Here is a 22,043-nt window from a genome sequence, read left to right as displayed (position 1 = left end):
CAAACATGCTCTGACTGCCACGTGTATGTTTACCTTGAGTGCATCTGATGTGTTGCATACGTGTCTGTTTGATCCAGCGGCTCTGTTTCGGCAATGGAAATGGTAATTAAGAAATAATTGGAGGGGCTAGTGAAATGTTTCTCAGGCGTGGAAGATGCATGCCTAAATGTTAATTCCACTCAGAATATGTTAACGTGTGCACAGATGTTAATGTAGACTCCACGTTAGGCTCTCGTGTTGAGCACCTCAGTGCTTTCTCCCAGTGCGCATGTGTTCCCCCCCTCAGCTCAGCCAGCAGCCTACTGGATCTGTCAACTCGGGGGAAAATTTCCATTTTGGAGCTAACTCTGCAGCCTTTTGATGGATACGTCTTGCCGACTTTTATCTCTCAGTGCGTCTGCAAACTAATTAATATTTTTTTCTCTCTCTCTCCCTCTCTCTCTCTCCTTCAGGCAAATATTTGTTTCTTCAGAAGTGAGCGTGGGCAAACCTTCCTCACAGCTCCATATGCTGCCAGCTGCCAATCAAACGGGCTGGAACCCTGAAACTAATCGCAATCCCCCTCCTCCTCCTCTCTCATCGAGTCTCCTCTTCCTCTCCTTCATCAGAAATGAAAGACAGAGGGGCGGGGAGGGGGTTAAAGGAAAATAAAGACATACAGTTGAGGAAAAAGAAAGAGGATGGTTAAGACACTAGCCTGAAGCAGTGTCTCCTCTGTTGTGTCTGTCCACATACAGTGCTTCATGCTCGTCTTTGTTCTAAACTCTTTGTTTCTATTTTACTTTATTGTATTTTTTTATTTTTTTGTTCCATCAGTTTTTACTGTATCTGCACTGGATTTAGTCTGTTTGCCAAACAGCTCCAGCAGTGAGCGGCACATGTACACAGCGGCTTGTGTGTGTATCTGAGTGTATTGAGTGTTTCCTACCCAGGTAGTGGTGTGTGCCAGGTCCAAAACACACGCACACACACACACACACACTGGGATGAAGCCAACAGCTGTAGATCAGCAGGAAGTGAATGAAGAAGGCAGCAGCAACAACAAAAATGATTAAAGCTGCGTATTATACCTGTGACACTGTTGTATTTATTATATTTTAATCTGCCAGCACTTACACTGCAGCTGACCTGTGAACGCCAAAACAAACACTCAGAATTGGCTTTAATAACTACAACTTATCCGATAAATGGATCATGTTATATAACGTTAGCACCGTGCCAGGTTTTGCTGAGCCTACCATCGCTGACCTCTGTGGCTTGATAAACTGGTGTTCTTGATAAATATAGCATTTTATGGTGGGCTCCTCAATTTTTAACGATAGAAAGCTGTCAGGAAATGAGGAGGGAGAGAGAGAGATATGAAAACAAGGCAGCAAAGGTCAACAGCCAGACTCAAAACACTGACTCATCAACACTGTGGTCAGATTCCTGAATCAAAGATCCACCACAAAGTCCCTGCAAAAGCATTTGAGGTACATTTGAGTTTAATCACCATGTTGCTTGTGTTCCACATTGGGGCTGTCACTTTTTATTTTAAAATCCTTACATCGAAATATGTGGGGCAGTGGGGGAGTTTGTATTCAACTTGTAATGTTTAAATTCAAAATATTCCATCTGGAAGTCCATCAGACCATCTGAAGTAGGTTGTCTCCCGATCAAGCAGAGGGCGATCACTATCAGCTTGTCCTATTGTGTGTCCACTTGACCCAAAGTGAGCAAGCAATGTTACGTCTTCTTGCAATGACGATGGAGGATTCCAGCAACTAAAGCCGTCCTGAGCAGACAATCATGACACCAACATTTGAGAAGCGATGTGTGGAAGAGTTCTGGGTGACTATGCAAAACTTTTGGAGCTAGAAGTCGTCTGCTTTCCTTATCTAGCTTGACCAATCACGTTTGATCAGGCTGTGTGGAGAGCAAATGAGGTGGAACACATTGACTGAAATGTATCTGCTATCATCCTTTAAATGTATCTACAGTCATATGCAGGAAAGAACGCAGCCAAAATGAGCTGAAACACGTTCAAAAAGTAACACTGTTTGTGTTTTGTGTGGCGATATGTTCGACTTGTGTAGTGAAAGCAACAAATCTTTGCCTTGATATCTGCTGTCTGAACTGGAAGCCCCAGTATATTGGCCGTTGTCCCAGAGGCCAGTCCGTCATCAGATAATAGCCAATGGGCTCAAATATTGCTATAAGTCTAACTGTAACAAATGACTGAGGTTGGACACAAAAACAATATTTTTCCAATTCGTCATGATTTTTATTTGAGTGATCCGACACTGAATGGATTGTTGCATTTGCACATTTTACTCAGTAAACATGTGCATCTGTGTTAAAGATGCAACAAACAGATTCAGCTTTATTTCAACCTAACAAAGACAAATGCTGCTATAAGAGGCGTCTTGGTTTATGTCGTAATTAGTCTGTTTGGACCCGCTGCAGTTTACATGGACTGTTGTGAATCAGCATGTTGAGCTGACTCTGGCTTTTAGGTAGAGAGTCTCAGAACCACTAGAGGGCTACAAGAGTTTCTCTGTTTGTGTGCATCCAAGAGACATTATCTCTGGCTTAACAGGATGTGGACTTTACTTTGCTGGATACTGAACACCAGCTAGCTAAAAGTCGGCTGATGTCAGGCTGATTTCCTACTCATCAACAACTCTGTTCTTCGGGGTGTTTGAGAGAAGAAGAATCACGTTTGATTGATAGACCACACTTATGGACTAAGCCATTCAACAGATAAAATTAATGTAGTTTAAAATTGTTTTCTAAACCAAAACCTTACACCCTGCCTTACATTCACATGTGGCCATTTGTCTTGGCCAAAGTGAGCAACATTTTTGAGAACTTGTTTGAGTATTGTTAAATAATCTGACCCTCAGTTTGTTTATCACACATAACAAGTCCTTCGCTTCGACCAAACTCCGAATGAGACAGAAACCAGCTTCATGCAACCAAACCTGAGACAACAGTTTTGTCCTGTGACACTAAACCTGTCCCCACATTAACCCCTGCATGTGGTATAATACAGAAACAGACACATTAGGCACATGTATACATTTTACATCAATTTCTAATATTTACGAAAAATATATAAGCAACATGATATGGTATCTATTATTCTTATTCTAGCAGCACTTAACTTCTCCTCTGCCCCTCATCTTAGCAGTCTGTCATTTCCCTGCCAATTTAAACGGAGCTGTTTCTATTTACTACACATTCAGCACTTCTCAACAATAGCAACATCAACATTTCACAATGAATTTTCAATCTCTTCTGTTTTCAGCAGCAAAACAACATCTGGTGAATTGGCTGTAACATTAGAAAGCACATTATCGTAAATAGTGTGACCATGCTGAGATGTTTTTCAGAAGAAAAGAGCAGATATGTCATTCACTCATTAGTCATATTGTTTGATGCCGTGCTCTGTAGAGACTGTGTTGTACAGTCACACACTCACTCTGTGCTGTCTCCCTGCTGCTATCATCATCACAGTGTGTGTGTGTAAGTGATCCTGTCTTTGTGAGGTTAATTGAAGGCAGGAACTCTGACAGTAGCAGACATAATCTGCCTGCGTGTGTATGTGTATGTGTGTGTTTGGGGGGGGGGGGTCTTTAATAAACCACACTAGTGATTTATACAAAAATTGAAAAAGAATCACACAGCAACTATTCTTTATTCCTCCACCTGCTCCCTTTCTACATCAACTACACTCTCCCCAGTACAGATTAGTGTGTGTGTGTGTGTGTGTGTGTGTGTGTGTGTGTGTCTGTCTGTGTGTGTTGGGGGGCAGGGGGGGATTTTGGCTGTACAAAAGAAACAAAAAAGCAAGAGTGATGCCATAAGGCCTGCTATTCTCTCATATCAGCTCTTATCAGGGCAGTCATTTTTGACAGGAGAAAAGCCTTTATCTGGGAGAAACTGTGTCCGTCTGTGCACACACACACACACACACACACAAAGAGCCACGCTCAGTGCCTGGTGGGCCTGAGCTCACACACACAGAGCAGGTAATCGGCTCACTAGGAGAGTTAGGGGGTTAGAAAAGGGACGGAAAGATCTTTCACCAAGTGTATCCCCCTCTTTGACTGGATTAGAACCAGCAAGTATTCAGTCCAGGTGCTCCGGGGGGACAGAGGGGTGAGGAATCCACCTTGGGGTTAATTTTCCCCAACCTAGAGTGAGACCACATCCTGCTGTTTGGTGTCTGACACATCAACGTACATGGGACTTTAAGCAAATACTGGGAAATTATCAGCAAATAATGCTGCCACACCTAAAACTATCCATATCCATGCATACACATGCACTCATACTGGTCAAATGTTTTAAACACCCCCAGTCCAGTAAATAAGTGTATATGGCACAGAAATAAGAGGTAAACTGCCTTAGGTTAAAAAATGTTATCATGGACAAACAGGCTTTTTTTAAGAAATTAAAATTGGTTAATTTACAGCTTTCCTGCAGCAACACATACAACAAGTCAATGAAGGCTTGGAAGTGGATGCAAATAAATAATTCCTAGAGATAACTCAACAGTCCAACTGTTCTGTTTTCATCTGCATTTGTTGTTTTGTTTGTTAGCAGCTTTATGCAAAAACTAGCAGGCAGGTTATCACCAAACTAAATACTGTGGTATAGGTTGTTAAATTTTGGTGTTGATAAAGAATTGTTTTCACTTTACTTAATATCGTGAGGGGGTGTTTTTTGCTTGTTTGTTTTATATTTTTGTGACTTTCACAAGAAATATTGTAATTGAAATATTATTTTCAACTATATCAGAGAATGGATATTTTCCCTGTGTTTAATGTGAGCAGTACATTTCTGTGTGCGTGGTGTATGTATCTGATCTCAATATATTATCCATAAAGTGGCCAATCAGCCTTAGCAGCAGTATACACGCCCTGAATGTCCTTCTATTTAGAGATGAACTGGACAGAAGGTAAAAGCCAAACTACTGAACGCCACATGTATGTTCAGCTGCTGAATGAGTCAAACATCAAAGCATTTAAATCTATTACAACACAAAGATTCGTTGATTCCTTGTTTTTAGCAAACTTGTAGTGAAGGAAACTTTGTCTCTCCCTACTGGCAGAGAGAGTAATTACACAAGCACAGTAGTGTTATTAGTATAGTAAATAATAGATCTATGTCTATATACACTTGATGTGACCATGAGTCTGTTTTTTATGCATCTCTTTCAAGTCAGGTGTCCTCTGCCAGTGTGTATGCAGAAGACACAGGCAGAGGTGGAGCTTGAACCATAATATGGTTATTGTATGGCAGTGTCAAATACTTGTTTGTCTAAATGTGCTTTAATAAAAGTATTGTTGATTCATATACAATTTATTTTTTGTTTTCTTAAATATAACATTATTATCATTTTAAGCCCTGTAACGTTGATTCAATATTTCCCATCTGACAGCACTATACACATATTTGACCATTTTTCAGTTTCTATCTGCAACATCAGAAACAATTCTTGGATGCTTCCAAGGATTTTCCACCATAGGTTCCACCATACTGCTTGATGCTGAAGCCTACTTTGACTCCATTGCTCCCCACGTTAGTAAACCAATCAATGCTGGTTAATGTGAAACACACTGATCCTCCAGCATAGAAATGTTACGATAGATAGTGGATAGATTTAAACGGTATGGAGAGAATGCATCTGGCATTAAAGTATCGTTCATTTAAATACATGTAAAAGTCCCACACTTCATGTTTTCCAATTGTTTATTTATTCTATGTTTTAATTTCAGAAACACAGAGACATTCAATTAAGTAAAATGAAATAAGAGCTCTAAAACTTTTAACTGGTAGCATACATATAATTCACAGCCATTAAGCCTAATCAACAAGACGTATGCTCTTCGGGTTCCTCGGGTCTGCTGGGGTTAATTTGCAAAGCATTTATTACTTTATTATCATGTCATGTCTTTATTCACATGATGTTCACTATGACATGTGCATAATATTATAATGCCATTATTGCTGACACTTCAAGTGCAAGATTATTTCTTCCTTAAATGAAGTGATAGTGTTTCCATTGTTGTGGATGACAGGGGAGGAGACATAAGAGTTAATTAACTATAATTAGAAAGAGCTACAGTCATTGAACAAGCCAGCGTTATAGTTCAATACTTTGCTCCGTAATTACCCCCTTTTCTTCCTTCCTTTCCTTTCCCTTCACTACTTTCCTTTCGTCTTTCCTTTTCTTCCTTCTGTCTATCCATGAATAGAAGGGTCTCCCGTTGAAAGAGGAGAGCCGGAGAGCCATCTGCTGGCTGACTGTGGTAATGAAACCATCTTGATGAGTGAACACTAGGGTTATAAATAATAGATAATTGGTTCGGTGTGACAAGTGACTTTTTGATACTTAATGGACATAAATGTGTGTGAATAAACTGTGTCCTGCTGCATAGAGAGTCTTATGTGTCTTGGCTCTTCCACGATGTTGACGTCGGCCCTAGGATGGTGATGATCTGAGCGGGTGGGGGGGTTTGTTTTCGTCATTAAATCTTTCTTTGATTTCTCTTACATTGGTTGTTGATAGTCATTTCCACATTCACCATTGTGATTCCTAACCATTTTCGGTGATCCAGGCCTTTCCACCTACAGGCCAATGAAGGTACAGGACGATAAACATAAAGAAATGTTTTGACCATCAAAAAACTAAAAGGGGACAATAATTGTTTATATTTTAAAACAACATATTTTCCTTTTAAAAGAAAAAAGTCTTAACGGATGAACTGTACACTAAACTCCCCCCTTCACAATAGTCGCTGTGAGCAACGTGAATAATAGCGAGAAGCACACGACACTGAATATACACAATATTATATAATCATACATACAGTTACCATTAACAATCATGTAAAAGACCAAAGCTGCAATATAACAGAGGCAGAATGATACCGACAGCATCACCTCAGTAATAACATGGCATGTGTGTTTGTGTGTACATGTTTAATCAGTGAGCCCTTCCCGACAACACCCCCCCTCCACAGCCGTAGATGTGGCTGATATGTGTGATTGAGCGTCCACTTGCTTGTTTCCACACTCCGCCCATTCAGACCAATGAAAGGGGAGCATGATCTAATATTGTAGCAGTTATGATACAATCACAAGCCTGTGTTGTGTTTCTCCTTTGGACAACACTGAGGAGAAGGAGGGCTGACTGGAAGGGTGATGTTGTGAATGCATTAGATATTTGTCAACGGACTGAATTTTAGTGTTTGCATGTAAGGTGGGATTGAAAGGCAGAAAAGAGAAAGTAGAAGGATTTGAATGAGAAAGTGAAATATGATTGGGGTGAAGGAGGCAGGTGGCCGGCCCGCTGTACACCAACCAATCCCACAAACAGCTGTTCATTTCTCAAAGCCCCCTTTGTGCCCACCACCCCTACACGCATCAATTCTTTCCCTATACCCCCCTATATACCCACATCCATCCCTCTCCTGCTCCACCCCCACCCCTCTATCCAAACCCTGCCCTTTCTGTTTCCAGTCCACATCCTCTCCTCCCTCCCACCTCACTCTGCTCCGGCTACAGCCCACTCTGATCGTGTGCCAAAACCAGGACAGGGGGGGACACAGCTGGCTCACCCATGCGTACCTCACCTTCCGCTCTGTGGAATCATCCTTCGCAGCATCAATAAAAAGCAGCAGTTGGCAGAATTACTGAAGGATGCAGTTGAGCAGAAGAAATATTTATTTTCTCAGAGTTTTGCTTAAAAAAAAAAGAGTCTCAGCATATTTTATACTGCTCCTTAATATGTGAGTAGCACATCATGTTTACATCAATAAACCCTACTGCTGACATCTTGTGTAACTGGTGATTTTTATGGAAATAAAGCAAAGCAAGTGACAGAAAACAGCAACACCAAACCAGTGTCTCTGGCCGCAGGCGGATTAACATCCAAAAAGGATGATGCAGTAATGTTGGTCGTGTGTTTCCAGTGGGTGTTTACATCCCACATGTGTGCCATTGACTCCCAGTGCAGGACATAAAAAGGTCAGTCTGCTCTTCTCCTCCGGGCCAGATGGTGAGCTCACTTGCTGGCACGCAGCGCCCGGCCCACCAGCATGAAAACCAACCCAGAGACGAGCTCCAGGGGCACGCCAGCCGCCGCCACCATGAACGACAGGCCGTAGAGCACAGAAACCTTGGCGTCTGGACAGGCCTCTCCCCTCTCCTGCAGGACGTAGCTTTTCACGTCCACCACCTCCATCCACAGGACGTAGAGCAGCAGCATGAACAGGAACAAGCAGGCTGCGGGGTGTGAAATGGAGAGTGTCAGAGCTTGTCACTGCCGTGAGCAACACCGGAGGAATGCAGCTCCCTTACTCATCCCTACTGTTACCACGGCAGCTGCTGTCGTTATAGCGACAGTGTTGCAGAGTGACATCTGCTGCTCTGTGTGTTAGGGTATGTATTTACTGTTTGACGAGTGTAAACAGCTGACAGCAGCAATGACTGCAACATGAGTTTATGTCTGTGCATGCATCTACTCCCCTGATGGTGTATTTTCAACTCCACTCGTGTTTGAACAGTAGATTATGTTTTACCAGCAGCGATGAGGAAGGCTCCACCCAGCTTGTAGAGTTGGGGGCTGATGAAGGGGACACCACAGACCAGGAGGAAGCCTCCAGTCAGAGCTGAGACCAGCCCGAGGATTATCAGCACGGTCCAAAAACCCCGAAACACTGCGGGAAACACAGCCGAGGCCACCATCAGAGCGGTGCACCTATATATCTGTGTGTATACTGGGCCTGAGCTAATACTAGGAAGGTCATGTCGATGATATTTTTTAGAATGCACATGGAGGCTGTTTTACAGGCAGATAACACTATTTCTACACTCAAATTGTGCATGTATAGGTCAATGGATGAATTAAAAATTCTGTATTTTTATAAATCCAGAAATATTACTGGCAGTGTAGAGAGACAGCATTTAGATCTTCATGTTGGGAAATTAAATATTAAGAAAATATTGAGCAATAAACCAAATACATTAATATTAATAATCCCACTTATTAAAAAATTGGGCTGTGGGGAGAGTTTTTAGAACTTCATTATTTGACTTTTGCATGTGAAATGAAGAGGAAACACGAATGTCTTCACTTTTATGAAATTCACTGTTTTCCCATTCATTCTTTCAATCACAGCCATGAAATACCAGCTAGTAACCGTTGGCTACATTAAAGTTAGTTACACTATAAATTAAGGTATGACTCATTTAACTGCAATACTCACAACTGCCTGTGCAACTGAATGGCTCATGTGCAATCTGTATCACCGAATATATTCTACTCACACTGTATATATTATTTCTATTCTATCAATATTTTTTTGTATTCCCTTGTGTTTATATATTATTCATTATAACTTTTACTCATGTCTATTTTTGGCTGTCTAATGTAAACGGCCTAAATGTCAACTGTGCATATGTGTACATGTGCAAGTTGTTGAAATAGTGGCATGCATCTGTGTGATTGTGTTTAGGACTTTGTGACTTACCTGCTGTGGCGTCATAACTTGGATGAGGCACCTGTCCAAGTGCGACAGGTAGAGGGAACAGGTAACCATGGCTACACACCTTGGACTCTGGCTGGTTCGCTACAGTTAAAAAATAATGGTAATTTTAAAAGCTCAAAACCTGAAAAAAGGAAAACACAGTGTGGTTCTAGAAATGACTTCATGCGGTTGAGTAAAGCAAAAACGGGAAAAAATTAACCCTATAACCTGTAATAAATGCCAACATATTCTTCTTACTCTCCTGCTGTATATTTTCTGTCAAATATCCAAACTATAGACATTTTTCCCCTCTGCACATGTGAGCGTGTCGAGGAGACCACACCACTGAGCATGAGACATTCAACCACATTGGACAAGCCCCAGAAAAAACCTTGTTATTTCTACATACTGAAGAGAGTGGCCATGACTGCATGTGCTGCAGGCTCCACCTGAAACACACAGCGCCAGAAGAAGCCCTCATGGTGGAGGGTGAGCGACCTCTGAGGAACAGGGACTGGTTCCACTTCTGACGGGATCTAAAGAGGAGAACAAGATTGTAGACAAACACAGACAGACACTAGAAAATAATTCAAGATGGATGAACTTTTATTTGTGTCATCATCTGTCAGCACGTGTCTGTTAGCCGCTCTGTGTGAGTCTGAGCTTCAGCCAAGCTGTGGCATTAAACATGGTTCTGATTATGGCCTGCTGCTCCGTGAGGTTTTTCAAGGGGGAACTTATGAAACACGCATGAGTGATACTCTCCGCTCGCTTGTCAAAAACATGATTGATGGCGCTGAATAACACACAGCAACTTTAATCATCCTCTTTTATTGAAAATGAAAGACTTTGTCGTTCACAGGGGATTTAGCTTTTATAAATATATCCCTTACTTTGCATTTTGTGAACTCTCTCACACATGTGGCACGGACTGGAAAATTAAAGGGGCTGCACAGGAAGATCAGGTGACTGGCTGTGCAGGAGTCGGCCAATGAAAGCAGTTGTATTATCATGGTTCTAAAGTAGCGTGGTCACTTCTGAGAAAAATAACCCTGGTGATGTCATTAGGATTATTTTAGCTTGAGAGAATTCAACCAAATATGAACTAAATAAACTAAGATACTTGTACTGGTATAGTGACCTAAATCGTGCAGAAGACCGCACAAGGGATATTTATTTAACATCTCGTCCTATATTCTGAATTAACTAAATAAACTAAGATAGTGACCACATTAGCATGTCAGCATTGTTATGGTGAAAATGGTAGCATGTTGATGTTAGCATTTAGCTCCACGTTCCACTTGTGAGATAATTGGATTGTAAATTGTGACCGGGGGACAGAAGACAGAGTCCATGGCCCAGAATTTGTTGTCAAGTGATTGCAGATGGGCTCCAGAATGCTGGATAGGACCCTGACAAAGCCAAAGATTCAAAGAATATGTCAAATAAATTTTTCTCATCAATGGTTTTAGTCATTTTATGTCAATCTTATCACACTAATGTAGAGTTCATTTTCCTGCTGTTTGGTTTGGTTTAATTAGTTATTTGATGATAAAGAAACAGGGTAAAACATCATGATTGCCAACTTTGGATTCATATCTGGGATTTTTTATTTTATTTCTGGACAGTGGGAGGAAGTGGTGACGTTTTATCCATCTTTATTTACGGTCTATGTTGAAATACAGACTCACAGAGCTGCTAGAATGGCTGTAGATTCACAATCTGGTTAACAGAAAACTGGGGGCATGAGGTTTGGCAGTCATGGGAGTTCACTGGACAGTGAAACAAGTGTTTTCGGAGGTTCTCTTACTACAAGTCACTAAGGTCAGACTAAAAACTGGGATGTCTCAGTCTGTGCTGCATGTTCTTGTATGAAAGTGAAATGCCAAATCCCTTCAATATCAAACACAAATATCTTACTGTGACATGCACCCTGCTGTCTACACCAGATCAGGTTCCACAGAGGTCTTTTTGTGGTTATCACATGTGATGTGTCACAGTTAAAAATAATGTTTTGCTGTGACTATTATTATATGCAGTTGTTTAGCTGGAGATCAACAAACAGTTCTGAAAGCCAGCAGCAAGGTTTGCATTCAGTGTGTGTATTTCTTTTGTAGAAATGAATAATTACGTGCGCACGCAGGCATGCACACACACACACACACACACACACACACTGGTTTCCATGGTCCATGGGGACCAAGTTTTTTATTGTCACCTGTGGGGACTACTCTTTCTAAAGGTTCTAGAGGTATGAAAAAAAATCAGGGCCACTAAGCATAACTTTTTCAGTTTATACACACCTTAAAATATCTGAATTCATGAGGTAGTGTTTTGACTACAAGTGTGTTTTTGACTCACACAACTTGTCATTAGACAAATGGGGACCTTGAGGCAATAAAGCATTTATTACTGATAAACGACCTATATTAAGTAAGTCATTCCATTATTAAATTTGTTAGAGCTGTTTGTTTAAAACTAACAAAGTTTAAACTCAAAAAGAACCAAAAAGAACTTCAGTATTACACTGATAACAATTCAAATTTAAAATGTTATCTTGCCTCAGTTGTTGATAGATAATGTAGATATATATCATGAGAACTGTAAATGGTGGCAGGGATGCAAAGCAATTTTGCACAGAGAATCTTGTGTTGCTTATGTACTCATCTTCATAATGAAGCAGAATTGAAGTTTTAGTAGGACATCAGTGTAACATGGTTGAAGTGAATATCAATAGATGAAACAGTGACGGGCTCTATCTCTATGTACAGTTACAGATCTCTATCATTCTGTATCTGTACAAAGAATAAATCTTGAGCAGTCAAAATTTAAAAAATATATATTTTTCAACTTCTGCTAACCACAGAGCAACAGCTTACTACTATTCAATCACCTGACACTTTAACTCCATGAGATTAAACTTTTATTGAATTCCACCTCATAAACAAAAAGATTTGGTCGAATGAACTTCAAAACAGATTCAAGTTACCGGATTTTTAAGGAAAGACAGGCTTTTTTGTAAACATATAAAATCTCAAGTTTCACTGAAATTTCCTTTTTAAATAAATTAGAAATTTTGGCACTTCAGTACAGAACAATATGATACAGAATGTTCAAATGCCTCTTAAAACATAGTAAATAAACATTTTCAGTAGAGCTTAGGTAGTATCTGCCATACGAATCGACTCATGTGCCCTTCCACTGCTTTCACTTCTCTCTGCTTCCAGGGTGTCTTCTTCCTTTTGGCAGCTGCACCTTAAAGCAGTCAGAAAAACACATTTGTAATCACAAGGATAACAAAAGTGTGAGTGTCTGTTAAGAGTTCTGATCCAAAGTTATAAATCCAAATACAGTGTATACTAGTTTCTACGGTATAAGAAAAATATCTGCCCTCTAACTATAAATATAATTACATTGCCAGGCAACACTGATTTGTGCCTTCTGCCTGAAATTATCAGTAGGAACGAGGACATTATTAGGATTCAATTTTCTTATTACCTGTACATCCTGTGTTATGTTAAAAAATAAATTGTTAATTCTAATCACTGACATGGGCTCACCTTTCCTGACATCAATTTCTCAGGAAGAAAAAAATGTATTTATAAAATTTTGGATCTGTTGGATACATTTTTATAGGTTCCAAATAGTGATGGTGATTATGTTTAGTTGCTTTCGCAGTAGAAGTAATACTGTAAGTTATTACTATGTACCCATCCACTCATTAAACTAAACCAGGATTTGTGAAAACCCAAGACTGGTGGTTGGTATAGGGGTTAGTTGTTGTTTGTATGTTTAAACTATTAAAACTGTTACAGTCCTACTTTAAGCACCTAATAGACTATATAATCAACCAAGCAACCCTTTATCTGATTATTGCAGGCATGAATATACAGAAAAAATAAATGGGGGCAGCAACAGTTCTGGTGCTCAGGTGAAGAGCGATTTTATGGGACGACAGTGATGTCATTAATAAAGAAAATACACTGATACACTGCTGCTGCTGCTGCTGCTGCTGTTACTACAGTGAGTGAGAGTGAGGATGATAGAGAGAACAGTGCCTGAAATAAAATAAAATCTAATTCAAAGGTGGAGGTAAAAAAAAAAATTGCTTCGCACTGTCACAACCATAGGTGTGTTCTCCCACCACCTGTCTGTCTGAACTGTGAGCCAGTTCGTGACACATCCCCCAAGGTTTATAGGTAAACATAGGTAAACATTGCAGCTTATAGGAAATTCATTCAACAAAAAAGTTGTCATACTTGAGTCATTCTATTTACTGTGTTCTGTGCAACATACTTGTGGTCGCCATCAGCAGTCTTCACCTCCATTATCATAGGTCATTTCTTCTCTGTTTTTGATGTCATTCAGGGCAAACAGAAAAGGTGGGGTTTTCCAGTAACACCAGTTTTTTTTCATTTTGGAGTTAGGATGTCTGTTCTCATCATTAACTAGTAGTCCATTGAGCAATCTTCTTTGTAGGCATCAATACTTGAGGATTTGGAAAAGAAAAAATACATATATCACAATACATCACCATAAATTCAGACCCCCACTTAGTATAGTGTATGGAGTATAGTTTAGGTCTTCCTCTTAAGTCTTACCACCATGTTTTCCTTAACATAAATGCAGCACATGATGGGTGGTAAGGTTTTCTCCTTCTCTGGGATTCTGCATCACCTGTCATATCCCCCATACTCCTCAACAAAGTCTCCTTTGCCAATTGTACCCTTTGCAAATATACCACGTCCTGTAAACAATAACAGCATTTTAAACAAAACAGGAAGATCCATTAATTCTACAATCATCAATGAGTTTATGCTAATATATACTCCTCCCAAAAAACACAAGACTGACCACTGTAGCTTGTTTATTTGAGATAAGCAGCATTCTAGTCCCTATTAAATTACTCTGGAGCTTTACTTTAGATGGCCATCAGATAATGATTGTATATGTTCAAATGATAATTATTAACTAATCATTTACAACAGATACCAACTCACATTTTACTGCATTGATGTACTTGATCTCTAACTTGCAGATTTTTGTTATTAAAATACAATGTTAAATTGCATCCAGAAGGGGGCTGATCCGTGGTGGCATTTCTGCAGGAAAACATTATAAAAAGTAGTTTGCTTTAAAATAATTTTGTTTGATTTTTTAACATCGCAAGATTATGTGATATTAAAAATGTTTGTTGTTGCCTAATACCTCATGAGGATTGTTTTTCCTGCAAAATGAAACTACAGAAACATTCTTCTTCACACTATGTGTTGAGTAAAGTTCCTGCCTGCAGGGTGATGCAAAACCTTGTGCGCTGTTGCATAAACTATACACACATACGCACATTTTGTATGTGTGAAAGGCAAACTATGGGTAAACTCTGTAGCCAATTATCTGGATTTTACCTGCAGGTCATGCCTGAAAACAGCTTAAATGAGAGGTGATTATATCTGAATAATAGGGAAGGAGTTTGCCTTTCACATAATACCTGGTAGTCTTGATACCTTTACCGTCTTATTCTATCAGTGCAAATCCAAACAGCAATAGGATAAGTAAAAATTAAAGCCACTCATGACAAATAACTCTGGTTATTTCCAGTTTATTTGCATGACTTGAGGTTTTATGTTTCTTCTTCTATCATTTAGTTCTTCATTCATGCCCCAAATAGAGGTTATCCAGAGCAGCCAGGTTACACTCAATTTCCTGTGTTGTTTCAAATTCAAAAAGTCTCTCAGTGTAAGCTGCAGTCAGACAAAGAGCATTTCGTATAAAGGTTCTGTATAAAACTGAGAACAACTAGAATTTCATCATTAAAAGTAACCAATTATTTTTGAATGATTTAATTGTTTTTTACTACGGTCAAAACCTGTGTCTTTTATATGTGCTCTTTAATGTGCCCTATAAATTCACCTAAACATACTAAATAAACAGTACAAATATTGATCTTCAGTTCATCATAACAAAATGACACTCAAAACTCATAAATGCTCATAAATCATTTACAGAATCAATTTCACCAAATACCCCCTGAGAGCAACCATTTAGGCTAAAAGGTCCAGTGTGTAAGATTTAGGTGAAAGGGTTAGGGGAAATTGAATATAAATTAATCCTAGCAATGTTTTTTTATTAGTTTGTAATAATCTTAATTGTACAAACTGTTGTTTCTTTATCGTAAAATGCCCCCTTTATATTTCAATACTTTATATTTACATCGGTAGGGGGTCCTCTCCTCTCTACGGAGGCCGCCATGTTTTTTACAGTCGTCAAGACTGGACAAACTAAAACCTTTGAGTTTTCATTAAAAAATACCGCAGGCATTTTTATTTTTGGAAGGGGAGGGTAAGGTGAGGGGGGTTCAACTGAAACATGCAAATTCATCACTACATTCTACACACTGAACCTTTAAGACTTGATCATGCCCTTTTAGTTTACATAAACTCCTTCACATATGCATCATGCATGCAAGTAGTTGGAGACATGCAATAAAACATTTAAGGTCATACGCTGAGCCTTTGCAGCTAATTAGAGGTATCAATCATGCTAGCCAGGTACAGCTAATTAATGTTATTTGAGGGTTAAACACTGGTTATACTGATTTAATATACAAATGTGCTTACCTTGTGCTTCACTTTTGCTCCTCTGCACAAGTTCATATCTTCTTAGCTGGTATCTCCAGCAAATAATCTTCTTTTTCTATGTTGATTACCACCTGTAACACTGAAAATGTCCACGCTGCTTAAATCCTTCCTAATGAAGACCAGGAAGTCGGTGGTACCCAATTACATTTGGAAGATGTGTGTGTGTGAAGCAGTGAGTGCAGTACTAGCTAGAAACAAGTAAGGGCACTAATGAGCAAAGCACACACACACACATATACACACACACACACACACAGACACACTCACCAAAAAAACATGCCACATGGGCCAATGCTAAAAACTTCACCATCTCATGTGTTCATTTAAAAGGGTTATCGTTATGGGGACCGGATATTTGGTCCCCACACCGCAGCCGGTCCCCATGACGTCACTGTCTAAACAAATGTTCCCACAAGGTGATGATGATTACAAGAACCCTCTGACACACACACACACACACACACACACCTGTCCTACCTCAGTCCCATTGACATCTTTCCCCCCTGGCTGGGTTGTTTGCGTCGGCCATGTATGTGGTCCACAGTTGTCACTGGCCACCAGCCAGTAGTCTGTACCAAAGGCCAGGAGGAAACACAGGGTCCCCACTGCCCCAAAAATCCCTCCAGCCAAGGCTGCAGCTCCCACCCTCATGACTCCGGCGTAAAATCTCCTCCTCTGTGCACCTCTCTCCTCAGCTTACAGTCCTCAGGTCAGTGACTTGTCAAGACCCCTCACCAGTGTCCACTGTGCAGCCCTCTGCCCCAGCCCTGGTCCTAAAGAAAACAGTGTGGCTCTCCCAGCCACTCCCTGCCAGAGTTGTGGGGGGAAAAGAGACCACAGCAACTGAGGAGGTCAAAGTGGGGGTGGGTGAGTGGATGGTGGGGGGGCTATTTTTAGGAAGGCTGTCCTTGTCAAATTACCACTGGGTGTGCTGTGCATTTATGAAGAAAACAAGGAGAGGCAGGACTGATTGGTGTGTGTGTGTTACAGTGTGGACTGCCCGTATCAGTGTTTATGGCTGCAAGGTATTTCTAAGGTGGGTGTAACTCTTGGAGAGGAACTTTGAAATCAAATTAGACTGCAGATGCAAATGACCCTCAAACCAGAGCTGTTCCGTGAAACACGAAGCAGAGCAAAGCTTTGTTGCTGGCAAACACTCAAAATGATAAAGCCTGAAGGTGAAATATTTAACACTTTTAATTGAAGGATGTCCATGAAATTGCTAAAAATCCTTCATAAACCCAGTCTCTGCACCCCACAAGTAGTAACTTATCATATTATGGAGTGAAAATAGCTGAACACACTGAACTCATTGCTTTACATTAACCCACCCACCTTCTTTTTTCCCTTATGTCACAGTCTGTGCTCATCGCTGCTTCTCGTTCTCTAAAACTGTCAGAGTTGATGTGTGCAGGTGGACCCAGAAATGCAGAAGCAAAGTTCAGTAACAATACTAACAAAATACAATGTGTACCACCTCTCCCCTCACAGCAGTTACGACATCATACACACACATTTTAAAACTTGATAATCAAAAATTTGTGAAAACAACAAACAAAACTCTGTGCAATATGTTTTATGTCCTCCCCGAACCACCAGGAGGCCCACCACGATGAGGACAATGTTAGAGAGACCAAACCTGTGGAAACCTGATTGGGATCCAAAACCTGAATGTATGTCACGATCTGTAACTCCTATGTCTCCAGCTGAATTTCACACTTTCTAACAAATGACCACCTGTAACATCAACTCAAAAGCTGGCCTCTCGTGTATGAGTGAAATTGAGCCTTACCCAGTTTGGCCAGTGAGGCCAGCATGATCCACAGCATGATCTCAATTGGAGCCATTGTAGCCCAACAAGGTTGGCTGGTTGTGGGGCTAAGGGAGCTCAGAAGGGGGGGTCAGGCCCAAACATGCCAATAGACAACAGGTGCAGCGGCCGTCCTACAGCCATGCTGGGACAACAGGTGACACAGAGAGTTTGGAACAAGGGTTGTGGGAATGGCCACTTATGTGCACAATAATCCCTTCATTTAGCTTCAACATCATTTTGTTTCCTCCCTTTATTTCATTTTATTTTCAGTCTAGCCAGTTTTATGGTCAACATGAGGACTGGTATCAGAATAAGGCTTTCATTTCATGATGACACCAATTAAAGGACTTTGTGAAAAGTCATTTACACAACAAATATGCTCTTAACATTAAAAATATATGAACACTGAGTGAGTTAACACACTTCCAGATCAAGGCATGATCATTTCACAGCAAACCATTTAAACACGGCATACCTATGTAACCCCTCCACAATTTAAGCCTGCCCTGACTGCCCAGCTGAGACTCGACGAGCACACAGCTCAGTGGGGGAAGCAGGAAGACAAACAAAACCAAGAAAAGAAAAACTAGTCCGCCCTGAGGGCAATCACTATCTTTTTTTGCCCGTTACCAGCTCACTTGTCAGTGCGGACTAGACAGAAGAAAAAAAACAAACAACAGCTACTCAAAACAGTCCTATGGCAAGAACAGCTGAAGGACCACTGGTGCTGTACAGGAATACACATTGACAAGCTTAAAAACACTTTATTAAACATATATTAAAATATGTGCCCTCTAGAATAAAAACACAACTTACTTAAAAATACCTGGTATGGTGATTATTCCCTCTATACCGACTACCAGCAACTTTCCACCCAGCGGGGAAGCATTTCTAAAATGTAGAGAAACAGAAATGGTCACGCCAACAGCCAAACATCACCGCTTGACAAAAAAAGACCCCCAGGTTACCAGTTGTTCCTGCCCTTTTCAAATATTCGTCCCACTGATTTTATTAACTGATATTAACTGATGAAAAAGCAGCCATTTGCAGTAATATGAGAAATTGTGGATGTGAAAATGCATCGATATGCATTGTTGTGCATTTTAATCGTTGACTGCTGAACCGTAATTGAATCATGAGGCTAGTGAAAGTGCACTAGTGAGCATACAGTCATCACAGGCATGTCAGACAGCAACACCTCCCACCTCCCAGCTCCTGTTCCAGTTGTGGTGGTTTGTCTTTGCTTGTGTGGAGCTGGAGTGGTGGTAAAGACCAAAACAAATATAGTTAACTTGTCTTGCTAGCAAACAGACAGAGGGTAAAACAAACACCATCTAAATGTGTATTTTTAGAAGTTTTCTTTCCATTAGAGTGTCCTGCCTTAAACAGCGTAATTTGGATTGTAGGCTCCTCATCTAATAACTATTCATTCTACCACTGTTGAGTATTTAACAACTGTGTGAGTGTATTCAATAAACTGTTAAACTAGTCAGAGATGTGATATTTAACTTTTGGTTTAAAACATTTTTTTAAATAAATAATTATGAGAAGTGCCCTTTTTCTCACTTGAGCCCCTGCCCCTCAAAATGTTTGTGCACGTCCGTGGTTAGCTTGCTAGAAAAGAATATGTCACTTAGCCAGTAACTAGTTGACCACTAGTATTGTACATATTTGTCTTTCTCACTAGTAATGGATTGTAAAATAAGACTTACATGCATCAGAAAAAGCAGTTGATGATGATTTGACTGATGTAGAAATAGAAAATGTATGTTTGTTCATAATGTAATAATAATGATTCTGATTTGTGGTCGCATCAAAACAAGATATTTAATGAATACCTTTTATAACTTTTTATAAATTAATGACTACTAATAAGATATAACAAAGAAACACTCAGAAATGCATGAAATGAATTCGGGTAATTTTTGACAGATGTGCATTAGAAGGGGGTGGCATGGCTTGTGTATCAAAGGGTATAAGGTTTTACAATTGTAAAAAAAAAAGTCTGTGTTGGTGTGAACAAACATAAAACTGTTTATCATGTAACTAAGCAATCAGGCCCATATATTTACAGTGAACACATAATGTACTCCTGGAGCATGTATCGACAGTAAAATATTATAACGTGATAACAGGTTATAATATTGCAACATTGAGTTGGCTTGGCTCTCCGTCCTCACTGATCCTTTATCACTGCAGACATTTTGACTTGTCACCATCGGAAAAGAATTATGTAAAAACTTCTCAACCAATTTTCATAAGAGAGGTGAACCAAGTAAGAATCCATTAAATTGGTGCAGATCTGGATCAGGATTTTCTTTTCACTCTCTTTCAAATTTGTGAGTTACAGTGTTTTTTAAACATTTTCGTTGATTTTTCAGAAAATAATTAGGTTCCAATATCGAAGGTGGAAGTTCTTGAGAGGCTGGTCAACTCGTATATGAGGAAGTGGCTTGTTCTTCCTAGGTAATTCTACAGCATTGGGCTCTGTGGCAAAGGAGTTTTCGAGCTACCCATCTCCAGTCTCCAGTGCGCCAAGGTGAGATTGGATCTAACTAACTAACTAACAGAATCAAGCAATAATATTAATAACTTTATTTGTAAAGCACTTATCTAAACAAGGTGACGGAGTGCTTCACAAAAATCCATGGCAAAAAGATAAATTAACTAAAATAAAAGGTATTCAATTCAGTTCAATTTTAAGGGCCAAATCATAAAATAATACAGTCAAGACCTTAAAATGTATAAGAAAGAGAAACCCAACAGTTCCCACAATGAGCAGCACTTTGGCAACTTTGGAGAGAAAAAACTCCATCACTAACTGGAAGAAACCTCCAGCAGTACCAGTGTGGGCGGACATCTGCCTTGATCAGATGGGATGAGAGCAGAAAATGGGGAGATAAAAGAGAGGGAGATATTATTTTCTAATCTTCAGTTGTACTGTGAGAATAAAGTGTTCCCTTAATTTCCTTTAGAAGTGTTTATTAAAGGCTATGAAACATTAGGGCACAGTGACAGAATGTAATATGGAGACAGAAAACACCACGACCCCTGCCAATTCTGTCAATCCAAAAAAAATAACATAATCATTTAAATCCACTTTATGATCACTAATAGTGCTCTTGATGTGTTATATCTCAGTCAGTATATCAGGATCTGTTTAATGGGCCAATAATTTCAAGTGATATAGTTTTGGGTGCTGGATTAGAGCTCTGCTGTGTAAATGAATCAATCCTAGGCCTTTTTAGGTCCTAAACTCAAAGGGATTACTTAGACAGGCAGTAGGCTTGGTAGCAGGAGGCCCACCAAGCCACATGGTGGAGCCAGAGGGTTGTGTGTGTGTTTGTGTGTGTGTGTGTGTGTGTGTGTGTGTCTGTGTGTGTCTGTGTGTCTGTGTGCGTGTGTGTACTGCCTGGAGAAGAAATGCAGCTATACTCCTTACTATATATCTTAGACTCATTGATTAGTTTCATAAAGGAAATCAGCTTTACAATTTTAAGAGCTGCCTTCAGTCTTTGACACAATACTCCTAATGAATAGATGTGCACAACCCTTTTGTTTTGCTTACTATATTGTATTATTACAGCCAGTGTCAAGTATAACATTGCGGGGTGCAGGGGTGTTTTGCCAGCAGGCTGGGAGTCTTAACCAGAAGAAGGCCAGTAGAGCAGGAGTACATTTCAGATTTGACTGGTGGGACAAGAGGCCTGTCCAGGTATATGGAGTGAAGGGACCTGGGTGAAAGGGTGAAGATCGGCTTGACTCTATCCTGATAATCTTGGCAGACGTTCGCTGGTTCCAAGTTAGTGAAATCGTACATGTCAAGGATGTCATATCGATTCTCCAGCTGTATGCCATTTTGTGTTATGGAAGTTAGCAGGAGCATGACAAGGGATGACCCAGGGCTACAGGCACGAAGACGTAGAGCTGACTGGGGCTATGCTTTTTTCTCAAGCTGGGGTCAAGGAGTACCAGTGGCTGAAGCACCAGTGAGTGATGCAGTAATAACCATCCAGTGCCAAGTGGTTGGAGCACCAGTGGTCCGAACACAAGAGGCAAGAGCACTGAATT

At 40.2% G+C, this 22,043-nt stretch overlaps 1 protein-coding gene and 1 long non-coding RNA gene across 3 annotated transcripts; both read right to left on the bottom strand.

Moving 5' to 3' along the window:
- Positions 1 to 5,725: 5,725 nt before the first annotated feature.
- LOC109629799 (transmembrane protein 182-like) lies at positions 5,726 to 17,839 on the bottom strand. 2 transcript variants are annotated; one of them, XM_069531877.1, is made up of 6 exons: positions 16,637 to 16,777; positions 16,139 to 16,238; positions 9,931 to 10,057; positions 9,525 to 9,623; positions 8,574 to 8,711; positions 5,726 to 8,277 (listed from the first exon to the last, which is right to left on the bottom strand). In XM_069531877.1, the coding sequence occupies exons 2-6, from the start codon at positions 16,172 to 16,174 to the stop codon at positions 8,057 to 8,059; spliced, it is 621 nt and encodes a 206-aa protein (XP_069387978.1). In that variant the 5' UTR covers positions 16,175 to 16,238; positions 16,637 to 16,777; the 3' UTR covers positions 5,726 to 8,056. The 2 variants fall into 2 exon arrangements, with proteins under 2 accessions (XP_069387978.1, XP_019943402.1); XM_020087843.2 differs by lacking the exon at positions 16,139 to 16,238 and having other exon boundaries at positions 16,637 to 17,839.
- LOC138411451 (uncharacterized) lies at positions 12,428 to 14,116 on the bottom strand. Its single transcript, XR_011244094.1, has 2 exons — positions 13,818 to 14,116; positions 12,428 to 12,776 (listed from the first exon to the last, which is right to left on the bottom strand). It is a non-coding gene; the product is annotated as an uncharacterized lncRNA (long non-coding RNA).
- Positions 17,840 to 22,043: the final 4,204 nt, after the last annotated feature.

The sequence above is a fragment of the Paralichthys olivaceus genome, chromosome 9 (genome assembly GCF_024713975.1).
Source record: "Paralichthys olivaceus isolate ysfri-2021 chromosome 9, ASM2471397v2, whole genome shotgun sequence".
NCBI lineage: Eukaryota > Metazoa > Chordata > Actinopteri > Pleuronectiformes > Paralichthyidae > Paralichthys > Paralichthys olivaceus.
This window is presented reverse-complemented; position numbering and strand designations above follow the sequence as displayed.